This window comes from Gymnoscopelus braueri, assembly GCF_963280865.1.
Source record: "Gymnoscopelus braueri genome assembly, chromosome: 7".
Classification (NCBI taxonomy): Eukaryota; Metazoa; Chordata; class Actinopteri; order Myctophiformes; family Myctophidae; genus Gymnoscopelus; species Gymnoscopelus braueri.
The window spans coordinates 44666611-44679889 of record NC_137608.1 but is presented as its reverse complement, the minus strand read 5'-3'; the positions used below and the strand labels follow the sequence as shown (position 1 = coordinate 44679889).

General features: G+C 42.7%; 1 protein-coding gene across 2 annotated transcripts in view; it reads right to left on the bottom strand.

Moving 5' to 3' along the window:
* Positions 1-13279, bottom strand: part of camsap1b (calmodulin regulated spectrin-associated protein 1b) — a 41990-nt gene that overhangs the window by 20127 nt on the left and 8584 nt on the right. For both annotated transcript variants that reach the window (XM_080433950.1, XM_080433949.1), the window contains exons 4-5: positions 3109-3270; positions 1699-1779 (exon numbers count right to left, since the gene is read on the bottom strand). In XM_080433950.1, the coding sequence (XP_080290076.1) occupies positions 1699-1779; positions 3109-3270 (243 nt within the window). The remainder of the gene's footprint in view (positions 1-1698; positions 1780-3108; positions 3271-13279) is intronic.

Genomic DNA, 13279 nt, shown 5'->3' with positions numbered 1-13279 from the left:
AGAGGGCATCACAAGTCAAAGAAATTGGGCCTGTTTCGGAACGGACCGAGGATAATTGGGACCCGGTCCAAAGCAGACCCAAGGAAGGTAATAACCACAAACATGCTCAACTGACGTTTCCACTTCAAACTTCCTGGCGTTTCCCCGCGATACCCTCTGCTACCTCAATCATTAATGTAGATTTCAGAAACAACAATATGGAAGGCATTTCACAAAGGGAGCCCAAGTTTAATCTAAGCCCCACAGGTCTACAGCAGGTCTACAGCAGGTCTACAGCAGGTCTACAGCAGGCTAAACTCTACAGAGGCCAGTTCCTGGCTTTGAAGAACGCGACAGCGTACCACGTCCGAGAGCTCCTCTGGCTCCAGCATGCAGTGGGCCAGCGCGTGCACGTCAGGCTGACATTCATACACACACACACACAGACACAACACAGAGAGCAGAGATACAGATGCTATCAGACACAACACTTTGTGGACACAAAAGAAGGGAGTGATGCTCCATTTATAACCCCTTGTAAGGCGGTGTCATGTGCCAAAAATAGCCAATCCACAAGCGCTGCGCGGCTGCTTGCAGATCGGTTATTTCCGGCATGCGACAACGTTGTACAACACGGTATAAATCAGGCTTGAGATCTCTCTCAGGAGGAGGGAGAGAAAGAGAGAGGAGGGGGCGGGGGGGGGGGGTGACACAGCAGATCAGCGAGGTGGGAGACGGTGCCAAGGATGGGATTGCAAAGGCGGGTGAAAGAAGCATGGATTTTCTCTAAGTCTTACTGACACACACACAGAATCCGTGCTGCCGGTGTGAGGGGCAGAGAATGAAAATGACGAGTAAAGAATATTGCACACAAAGGGGAACATCTTTCAGACTTTCTATACACAATACTCAAGTCAGAGCAACCTCAAGGTACACTGTGACACGAATCCAGCAGCTTCCCCCCCCCTTTGCTGACACCCCACTACAAGCAGCACAGAATGACGCCCGATTTATACTTGGATGCTCTCGCACCAGGTGTCGCGCACCAAAAATAGCAGATCTACAAGCCCAGAAGCTTGTAAATCGGCCATTTCCGGCGCGACACACCCCGCACGCAACTAAGTATAACTCAGGCTTGAGCATTGAATGAGTGCGCGCACATCGACACAGAACTAAGCGTGCGAGAGGGCGTGGGTGGGAGCGGGGCAAGGATGGGGTATGGGGACTAGCATCCAACTTACAGGTACTAGTTTCCAATACCATTTGGAGGGAGACTATCCAGATAGCAGGGATAAAAGAGGTGGAGGGGGGCGAGGGTAAGGGTGGGTGGTCAGATAAAGGAAAAAGGAGCAGAGAGGTCAATAGAGGCTACAGACAAGAGGAATGGGTCTGCTTCCAGGTTAAGGAAAGAGAGATACAGAAAGAGAGAGAGAGAGAGAGCAGGGTCATAACAAAGACCAAAATGCAATTTTGGCGAGGAACATTTCAAAATGGGTGACCCTGCTGTTGTCTTGCAGCCAGATGTCCCTTTTAAAGAAGTGCTTGGTGACACTATCCTGGATTTTTTTTTATTATATTGAAGCCTTTGCTTTATGACAATTTGTCATAAAGCAGAAATAAGGAACTTCTGGCTGTAGAGTTCACATTTTGGGCTCTGGCCCACTAGTTTCTTGTTCCAAATGGTGCAACCGGAGAAGCGGCATGCAGTGAGTGCGTTACCTTTTGGTGGCTGGGGGATTCCAGCGGATGCTGCTTGACTTTGTGCTCCCGTTCTGTAATGTCCCTCATCTTCATATTCACCTGTGGAGCATGGAGGACAAAACGTGTCATTTCTCAGCCTCCTTTTTAAATGTCAAGAACCCCCAGTTTGATATGCATTAAGGGCACGGACCCCCAACTGATACAATGTTTATCTCTGGGACGTGGGACCCCAATCTACACTGTAAAAATCCTCATTGTTAATTTAACTGGAAGTGTACAAATGGAACCAAATGAACCCATAAGGTTCTATTTGCACTCTCTGTAAGTTACAGACCCATAAGTGTCCATTTGGTTCCAAGCTATTAATCATTTAGCTGGGGAACACCTCAAGGAACAATTCACAGAGGAGATTGTGTGCACAACTTGTAACTGTATTTAGGCCAGGTGCTGGCCTTATAGGTCTTCATCAGGAAAATATGATGATTTGCCTGATGAAGACCTATAAAGGTCAAAATGTTGCGCCATTAAGTTTTGGGAGCTTTAAACCAGTGTGCGGATGTTCTACCTTCTCCTTGACCACCTCAAGGACCCACGTGGGTCCATGTTTCACTCTCTATAATGCTTCATGTACTGAATAGACGTGACAGCATAATGCCTTAACTATGTTATGACTTAGGTCCTGAATAGACATGACATACAAGAGAGGCCCACACATGAAAAAACTGCCAATACGTGAGACATCTCAGTGAAGGATTAGAACTGCTGTGTCAGTTAGCCTGCAGTCCACTGATCGACAAATGTATTATGAGCGTGTTACTGACCTGTGTGTGTGTGTCTGTGTCTGTGTCTGTGTGTGTGTGTGTGTGTGTGTGTGTGTGTGTGTGTGTGTGTGTGTGTGTGTGTGTGTGTGTGTGTGTTCGAATTGGCTGTCCACTCTCTCTTGGCCCACGCCCAAGCAGGGAATACAAGTGGGCACATCAATGTGCATCACATTATTCATGTGGCACAGTGCTGAGTGAGTAGAAACACAGCAGCTTGATCCTGAGCTATACTTGGTTGCGCACGGGTGTCGCGCACCGGAAGTAGTCGGTATACAAGCTCACAATGTGTCGCACTGCAACGCATTGCGAGCTTGTAGATCATCTATTTCCGGCATGCTACAGTAGTAAGTATGAATCAGGCCTCATGTCCGGAGGCCACGTGTGCCGCATGACGTGCTTCTATATTTGTTTGGACTGCGTGCCCGCCAGGGTTTCCGTTAGCCGGTATTTACCGGCCATTGACCGCATAAAATGTTTAATTGGCCGTTAATTATAAAGATCATAATATATCATAAATAAAATCCTCTCGGTCAAGGTGGCCGGCCCAAAAAATGCCTGGCGGAAACCCTGGTGCCCGCTGGGCGCACGCGGGCGAAGTTATTCGGACCTTGTTGATCCAGAAGACCATGGCGTCCTCCAGGTCAAAGGGCAGCTCCTTGGAGGCGCTGAAAGTGGAGAAGCGCTTGACGCAGGCCACCACCTTCTCGATGCTGATCATCTCCACCGTGTAGGCCATCATCAGGGCGTCGATCATGGGCATGTGAGCGCTCTGGGCGGGGAGAGAGGAAGAGAAGGAAAGAAGGACAAAGAGATGGAGAGCACAATTCAGTTAAATCAAGACTATAAAAGATGCAGAATGGTATACAGGGTCCCCACACATTTTTTGCAATGAATTTCCAAAACTTTTCCAGAATATTTAGCCCAATTTCCAGGCCTATATAACAATCATTCAGCGCAATAATGTGTCTCTTACTCCTATGTAGAATGCCCAAAGATAGGCAGTGTAGCAAAAATAAAGCATAGAATATAGAATAGTACAATTTCACTAAAAATTTCGTGCAAAATTAGGGCATAGCTCACTGCAAGACTCATTATGGCATCCGTATGACTTATTTTATTTAAATAATATATGCCATCACACAGCACGTTCGGCGAAAAACTACTTATGTTACATATTTCGTGTAATGTTATACATGTTTATGAAAATGTTTTGTATTAACAAAATCAATAGCCAAAAACAATGCATAGCCAAATATTTTTACAGGACCCTTGATAAATTCCAGGACCTTTGATCAATTCCCAAACTTTTCCAGTACTGGATTATTTTTTTTTCAATTTCAAAATATTTCCAGGAATTTCATGACCGTGGGGACCCTGGGTATAAATCCCTAACTCCTTCGGTAGGAACCTGCAGACCCCAAACCCAACTATAGCCCTAACTCTTACTGCCAGCTCTAATCTAAACAGAACCATTTGGTTGGTGTGGAGCTTGATGAGGGGAGTACAAGGCCTGGGATTAGGACTAAGTGCTGCTTGAGAGGAAATTTTTATTTTATTTAGAAGCACTAAAGCACTTTTTATGTAGAAGTACTTAATTGGAAAAAAAATGTTTGTCTCGTATAGCTTTTATACACACTGAGAATTTGCCAGCTCTGCAGATGCAGGTGTTACTCAACTAAAAAATATATGGAGTATTCCAGGAAACAATCAGAATTGTTCTAAAATGGGCACCCGGGTGCTACAGGGGTAAAGTCCCTTGCCTACCACCGTGTTGACTAGGGTTTGGATCCTGCACAGTGCATTAACCCTTGGCCAGGCACAACAACCAACACAACTGAATTAACCATGTTCACGGGTGAGAAGCTGGTAGGAGAGGGTGTTCTCTGTCACTGCACTAGCGACTCTTACAGGTTTGTCGAGGCGCCTGACAGCAGGGAGCAGAACTGAGAGGGATAGCGTGTTCCTCTGCATGCATTATGCCCTCCCGCTGAAACGCCTCACTGTCCGCCTCACAAAAGAAGCAGCTGCCAACATCATCCTCGTCAAGACCAAAGAGTATGGCTAAGCAGTGACATGAACTACAGGGGGCAATTGGCATTATGACTACATTGGGAGAAAAAAGTCATGAGACAACATACTAAGGCCTCCAATAGAATGAACCCTAGACAGTGTATGAAACAAAATGTGCTCTCTAAATAACCGCTTTCTAATCTTCAGCTCCTTGTGCAGCACAGTGTGCACTGGACTCCACTCTAGCTTAGGCTTCATTCTGTTCTAATCCAGTCAAGAAGCACAGGAGGGAATCTCCACTCAACGTGGCCCAACACCTGATGTCTGATGTCCTTTACTTTTCTCAAAACACACACATTTAAGTGAATCACTGAGTTATCAAATGATTAGATCACAAACCATTTACAAAATTCTACCCAAATTGCCACCCTAGCAGATAAGACCGGAGATTGACAGTTTATACCAGAGTTTAAAGTTTCACTAACTGAAATACAGAGCACTACTCCATTCAATGCTTTATGGCCCTGCTAGAGCACAGTAATCCAATTGGTGACGGGGAAGGGAACAGACAGAATTAACGAAGCTAATTAGAGCTATTCAGAGCGTTCACAGCAGCACGGACCCACGCGTCCCCAGACAATGAGACGCCGACAAACACTACAAGTGAAACAGGGAAACCAACATACAGCATATAACATCGTAAGAAATGTCTACATTGAAGCAAAGAAGCAAGCAAGCATATGAGTAAATGTGTGTGTGGTTGCTAAGCTGGTGGCTATGAAAATTGTACACAACAATTTTAAATGACGATACCGGTGGTCTGGCATGTTTAGCTCATTGAGTAAGACTCATGGTATACTTGTCATAACATCGTTAATGTTTGTGTAATCAGCTTGCCCGGCATGGCCGGGGTCATGTGCCGACGACGTGCCGATCAGCGTGTTCAGGTTTCGCTCCCAAGAATCTGTAGTGTACATACAGACTAAACTATAGTTTAGTTACGTGATCCTGTAGATTGAGGTTCGCTCTTTCTCTCGCTGATCAAGCGTATTTGCCAATATGGACACGGCGCACGTCTAGTCCATACATGGGCATATCTGCGCACCCTCCAGACAGACAGAGACACCACCTGCCACAAGCCCACAACTTCAAATATAACAAAAATGGAGTATGCTGGTAGGCAGTGGTGGAAAAAGTACTCAAATTCTTTACTTAAGTAAAAGTACCAATACTGCAATATAAAAATACTCTGTTACAAGTAAAAGTCCAGAATTAAAAATTTACTTGAGTAAAAGTACAAAAGTATTGGCATCAAAATGTACTTAAAGTACCAAAAGTAAAAGTACTAAAATATTTGAAAATAGCCGATCTACAAGCTCACAACGCGTCGCGATGCGACGCGTTGTGAGCTTGTAGATCTGCTATTTTCAAATAGCCTAGGTACAAAATAGGTTTAAAGTGGTTAATGTAGGTTTCATTATATCATAGTTTATATCTGAAAAGTAACTAGTAACTAAAGTTTTCAAGTAATTGTAGTGGAGTAAAAGTACAATATTTGCCTCTGAGATGTAGTGGAGTAGAAGTAAAAGTATTGGAAATTGGAAATACTCAAGTAAAGTACAAATACCTCAAAATTGTACTTAAGTACAGTACTTAAGTAAATGTACTTAGTTACTTTCCACCACTGCTGGTAGGGGCCTTTAAATGGCTCATCATGCCACATGGTACTGTAGCAATCATGTCTTCGGGGTCCATGAGCAGCAGCAGTGATTAGACAAACAATAGAAAACAGACAGTGGGTTTGTCTGCTGTTCGATCCTGAACTGCCCTTCATCAGCCCAGCACAGATCTCCACAGGGAGGGGGTGCGCTGCTGCTGCTGCCCCAAGCAGTCTGCTCACACACGCACGCACGCACACACACACACACACACACACACACACACACACACACACACACACACACACAACCCAGGAGGGCGGCTACTGGGATGCTGTTTTAACTAGCCCCAGATGCTACTCAGGCCCGGTTTTCCTGTTAAGGGAAACAGGAGTCAGGTCAGGAACAGTCTGCAGGTACGGGATTCTCTCACCGTCACATGGGAATAGGAACATGCGAGTTGCCATGGAAACATTATGCAGAGTCAGCAGCAAGCCGGTGTGTGTGTGTGGGGGGATTCTCACTTCCTCCAGCAGTCTATCTGACAGACTGTTCCTCAACGTCCGGATCAGGGACGACCAGGGGACCCCCCCCCCGGTGGACCCCTCCGAGAGTGTACAAAGGGAACCAAATGGACGCTTACTGTTCTATTTTGTACACACAAGATTTTACAGTGTAGATTGAGGTTCCACTATAGTTTAGTTCAACCTTTTACATTTCAAGTCTCCCCCCCCCGATGTGATATGTATTAGGCTACCGTTTTTCTTTTTTTCCTTTTCTTTGCTCCGGGGACCACGATCTACACCGTAAAAATCCCCAGTGTTAACACATTGAGTGCCAGGGTTTTTTTAAAACAGGGTACAGTCAGTGCCTGGATTTTTAACAATTTTTGAACCTTTTTCAAGTAGTCACAAAATATTTTCAGTGATCACCGTCCTCACGGTGATCCCCTCATTACACACATAGAGGTCTCGTACTCTCGTAAAAACATTCGGTAATCCGTTCCATAGTTGCAGCCAGTTGAAAATAGTCAAAAATAGTCAAAAATACATAGTAAAAAAAAAAAGTACACAGGAGCCGAGATACAGGCTTTTGAAGTCATTAAGTTAACCAGGAAGTGGATTAAAGTCTAAATCTTCGAAAAAATGATATATCCTGGTGCTGTGAAGGAAAAAAAAAAGAAAAAAATGTGTAAAAAAAAAGAATTAATATTTCTTTATTGTGACCTCGTTTGGATTATGAAAAACGGCCCGGACCGTTTTTGGCACTCAATGTGTTAATTGAACTTCCATTTTGTACACTCTCAGAGTTACAGACCCGTGACGGTCCATTTGGTCTCCTGGTGGTCCCCGGACCCGACGTTTGAGAAAGAGTGGTCTGCTGCAGGCAGCAGCAGCAGCAGCATTTTCAGCCTCTCCCCGGTGCTTTGTGTCTGGCTATGCTTACACAGGGGCCTGTGCTGGGATTATTCACCAGGGCCCTGTCAGGAACCAGACACACACACACACACACACACACACACACAGACACACCCCTGCTGCCGCCGTCATCACACCGTTGTTTGTTTCCATGGCAACAGAAGAGGGGAAGAGACAGTCGAGAGAGGAAGCCGAGGCTGGTGTTTCTATCTGTTCTGTGTCCAGGATGAAATTGTGAGCCACTGGATCTCTCTGCACTGTAAATCACCCAGCCTACGATACTCACTGTGCTGTGACGCGGTGCTGTGGACTCAGGCAGAGGCCTAGAGCAAGACGGTTCTCAAACGTTTTCGTGCCAAGGACCCCCAAATGGATATGTATGTGGCCGCGGACCCCCACCTGAAAATATGTTGTGCCAGGGACCCCCAGAAGCAATGATTTGTGTTAAAAAAAAAAAAGCGTTTTTAAAAAAATATTTATATTTTCAAGATTTTTCAAAAATAGAAGATCTACAAGCTCATAGCTATGAGCTTGGTAACCCCTGGTATCCCCGGAACCAACTTTGAGAACCAATGGCCTAGAGGCTATGGACAACAACATTACTATTATAAATGACTACGGTCAGGTAGGGTTGCTGGTGCCAAGCCTCAGATTCCCTGCCATAGTAGGACAGATGCTATGACCTTTTCGGGCGTTTGAGTCCGCCACGTCGTTCCGACATTGGTCCCCGAAAATAGACCGTCATTGTCTACCAATGCCACGTTCACGTCATAGCTAAGAATGGGAAGCAGTGGGCGACGCTACACCTCGGGGGAGCATGAGTGTGTCTACTTATATTTATACTGCCAGGTACTGACTAGGAGATAGAACTATTACTGTAACTAATGACAACCATGCTTATGAATAGTTTTCACCACTTGGCTGCTAGTATCTAGCAGTGGTGGAAAGTAACTAAGTACATTTACTCAAGTACTGTACTTAAGTAAAATTTTGAGGTATTTGTACTTTACTTGAGTATTTCCTTTTACTTCTACTCCACTACATCTCAGAGGCAAACATTGTACTTTTACTCCACTACATTTACTTGAAAACTTTAGTTACTAGTTACTTTTCAGATATAAACTATGATATAATGAAACCTACATTAACCACTTTAAACCTATTTTGTACCTAGGCTATTTGAAAATAGCAGATCTACAAGCTCACAACGCGTCGCGATGCGACGCGTTGTGAGCTTGTAGATCGGCTATTTTCAAATATTTAGTACTTTTACTTTTGGTACTTTAAGTACATTTTGATGCCAATACTTTTGTACTTTTACTCAAGTAAATTTTTAATTCTGGACTTTTACTTGTAACAGAGTATTTTTATATTGCAGTATTGGTACTTTTACTTAAGTAAAGAATTTGAGTACTTTTTCCACCACTGGTATCTAGTCTGTCTAATGTGAACTACTATATGATATCAACAGATGTCGCTTTGATTGACATTTTTTAAATGATTAACACCGATCTACATAAATGTGATTCATTGTTTTTGTTTTTTTGAACAAGCAATGGACCCCATAGAAAAAGGACTAATGGGTCCATTGGACCCCCTCCAAGACAAACCTGGCTCAAGCACTCCGTGTCAGTCAAACCATGATTCACAGTTATTATCATGCCATCAGAGACAGAGCCAGACAGATAGAGGAAGAGAAATAAAGAAGAGCAGAGGTCACCGGGCCGGATGAGAAGGTAGCTGAACGGAGCGAATGAAGTCATCATATGTTGTTAAGGGCGACAATGTTCCAAACAAAATAAAACCAAGACACAAGCCATCTGTGACCAAAATCACAGCATGGGAAAGATTGGCAGCAACAAAATCCAAGTATTAACCAGAATAACCACTTTCAAGCTGGAGTCCCTATTTTGGGCATGTCAATGTCTATTCTCTATATAAGCTAAAAAAAGCCGATTTCGAAGCTCGCAAGAGCAGAGGATCTACAGGATCAGAAGGTGTTGCGCCGTTGAGGTTGTTTTCGGTCCACACCACCATTTTTACGATGAAGCATAAAGTTGGGCTTAAGTGGTTAACCCATTCAATCCGGGGAACGCATCTCGTGTCATTTTAGATTTCTTTGGGCTATTCAAAAATTGCAGATCTACAAGCTCATAGCGCGGCACCGAGAGCTTGTAGATCTGCTATTTATTTGAAAAGGCGCGATTTTGCAAATCTTTGAATGTAATATATATATATATATATAATTTGTTTAAGCGATTTGCCGCTATGAGCTTGTAGATCTGCAATCTTTTAAAATATATGTATTTTTAAAGCGAACATTTTTTTAATATTTTGTTCCAGGGACCCCCAGCAGCAAAGACTTGAGTTACAAATATTCGCTTTAAAAAATATATATATTCAAGGATTTGCACAAATTTTCATGATTTTAAAAAACCCTCTTCACATACAACCTGCTTACAATGCAAAGGATTGAATGCAGACAGACCTGAGACCTACATTTTTATGGGGATCCATTTTTACTGGCTCAACGTACCTAAATACAGCTGAGCATGAACTCCAGTGGAAAAATTAATTGTTGGCATTTGCAGCCATTCGTGTGCGGTGTGAATGAAACACTGACGCACAGCTGATGGAATGTGCCTCGAGTTCAATGGTTGCCATGGCACCTTGTGTTAGTGAATCACTGGCTTCGCTACGGAGCTGAGAAACTGCCAGTTCTTAATTTGGACAGTTTTTAGTATTGCACAGTCAAATCTATAGCGTTCGTTTAGCTCAGAGAGTGCACAGCTGTAACCAAAAGGGTCTCGGTTACATTAACTTTACTGTGTAGTAGGTCTTATTCGACACTCTTGCCGTGTAGTCTTTTGGTTAACCCATTGAGACCTGAAGCCGATTCTACGTGTCTCCTAAATCTCAACAGTATTCTGAAAAACGTATATTTCTATATCAGTGGTGCTCAATCTTTTTCATGTCAAGGACCCCCAAAATGATATGTATTTGGCCGCGGACCCCCATCAAAATATTTTGTTCCAGGGACCCCCCAGAAGCAAAGATTTGAGTTAAAAATGTTTGCTTTAAAAATATATATATTCAAAGATTTGCACACATTTTCACGAATTTTCAAAAATAGCAGATCTACAAGCTCGTAGCGCGGCACTCGGTGCCGCGCTATGAGCTTGTATATCTGCTATTTTTGAATAGCCAAAGTGTAAAATAATGCTTTTTAGCTCAAATCTAAAAATGACACAGTTCCAGGTCTTAATGGGTTAACAGAAATAGGCCGTTTCTGTCTGTCCTCAAATGCTTTGTGTATAGACAGACAGACGGACAGATAAGGGCTAGGCACCTGGAACACCATTAAAAGCTGAAAATGAGCCTGGCCAAGAAGTTCTGTGAATAACATGGGTGCTGCCATTGTAGCACAACTACAAAGACACCAGGAACGAGGAAAGCCACCCGTAAGCCTCTCTGGCATGGCACGCCCTGTCTAGCGCGTGTAGCAGTCAAATTATCACTCCTAATTTGAATAAAATAACGTTGTGTGCACGACCACATCCCATGGAGCCTCTTTGCCTAAATCAGGCTGCAAACTCAGAACCTAAGACTACGGCTGTCACGATGATGATATTTTAATTGATGATAAATTGTCAAACAAATAATTGCATTTCATTGTGTTTTGGCATTGGAACATATAAATAGAAAATACATTTCTGTTTGACTTTTAGTCTTTGACAAATTATTGAAGTATACAAATGTATAAAGATTTTCCCTAAATGACAAAAATAGGGGCTCCAGGTTTAAAGTGGTTAAAAGAACGTGGACAGAATGGAAATGATGGAAATATGTTTAGTTTTTTTTTCATCCAGCTGGTTTTATACAGATGTATGGAAATGATTATGCAAAGTAATTGTGATTAGCTCCAATCAGGCCATTATGTAATATTTCTGACACTGAGGCCAATCTAAGTCTTCATTACTGCATCATCATGTGAAACAGCAAAGTAAGCCGCACACTGGATGTGTCAGTGCCCAGGACTTAAAGGTTATATTTGACAGGTCCATTATGTGATTGGCATTCCAATGTTTCAAAGTGCTGCGGCCATGATGCAATGGCTAGATAAATGGGAACAATATCCACTAAGATAAGGCATGGCAAGCAGGAAGAGAATAGATAGGGAATGTGCAAGCTGTGTCCCATGTTGTTATAGTTTAGGCCCTGCTTTTCTTTAAAACATTAACAGGCCATCTATTAAGGGTGTAACAATCCATCAATCTGGATCAATCTATCGATTCAACGGGTATCGATGCAATCTCATTGATGCAAAGCTAAAACGCCGATTCAGATCGCAATGGTATTGTAAAGAACATTCATTCTGCAAAAGGAAATAATGCTACAGCCGTGGTGGCTTGTCGATTCAGAATTTCCTTCAACTTCCTTAAATGCACAAGGTTCTTTCTTTCATTGGCTGACGACTTTTAGATAGCCATCATTCAGTTAGCAGCCTTGTGGGAGGTGGCTGTCTATAAGTCTCATTGCAAAGGAATAAAAGGTATCTTCACATATGAAAACACAAGCAGCATGGATGATGTTGAGATTGTTTTCCCCCTAACAGTTGGATTAGTTATCAAATTAAAGTAAATCATGATCCAATTAAACAGTTCACAGGTATACAAATACAGTAGCCTAAACACAAAGATCCATTGTAGCAATTCTCATATTATCAAGAGTACGGTATGCCAATTCAATTAATTTTGATAGTGTCTATTTAAAGGCAAAAAAGAATGCCATAACCAAGTTGACATTATCTCCATCACTGCTAGCTAATAAAATAGCTTTGTATACAGTATACACTGTATACAGTGATGAATACCAGATAGCTGTTTCGCATAGAAATAGCCATTCTACAAGCTCACAGACACATTGTGAGCTTGTAGATCTTCTATTTTTGCTACTGGATTTTAAAAAGAAAGAATCTTTATTTTATTTATTTTTTGATCATTTTATTAAAATGGATTATGTTCGTATAATCTATTAAATCTCCTCTGCTGGGGGGGTCCCTGGCACAACACATTTTCAGATGGGGGTCCGCGGCCAAATACATATCGTTTCCTTGGCACGAAAAAGTTTGAGAATACTGATTCAGAAGGCATTTGTAGAATCGGCCTCAGGTCTTAATGGGTTAAAACTTAACTCTTTGACTGCGGACGACGCGATAACGCGTCAAGTGCTACTTTGTCCAGTTGGCCGTCGACGCGCTGGACGCGCGTTCATTGTTTAATCTCTGATTGCGCTATGCTGCTTAACACATTGGGTGCCAGAGGTTTATTAAAATATTATACTTTGAGTGCCAGGACTTTTTAAACATTTTGAACCTTTTTCAAGTAGTCACAAAAAAATTTCAGTGATCACCGTCCTCACGGTGATCCCCTCATTACACACATACAGGTCTCGTACAATCGGGGGGAAAAAATTTTAAACATTCGGAAATCCATTCCATAGTTGCAGCCAGTTCAAAAAAGTTAAATTAACATTGTAAAAAAAAAAAGTGCACAGGAGCCGAGATACAGGTTTTTGAAGTCATAAGTTAACCAGTAGGTGGATTGGAGTCTAAATCTTGTAGGAGTGATATTTCCTGTTGCTGTGATGGAAAAAAAAAAAAAAAATTAAAAAAAAAAAAAAAAAAAAAAAG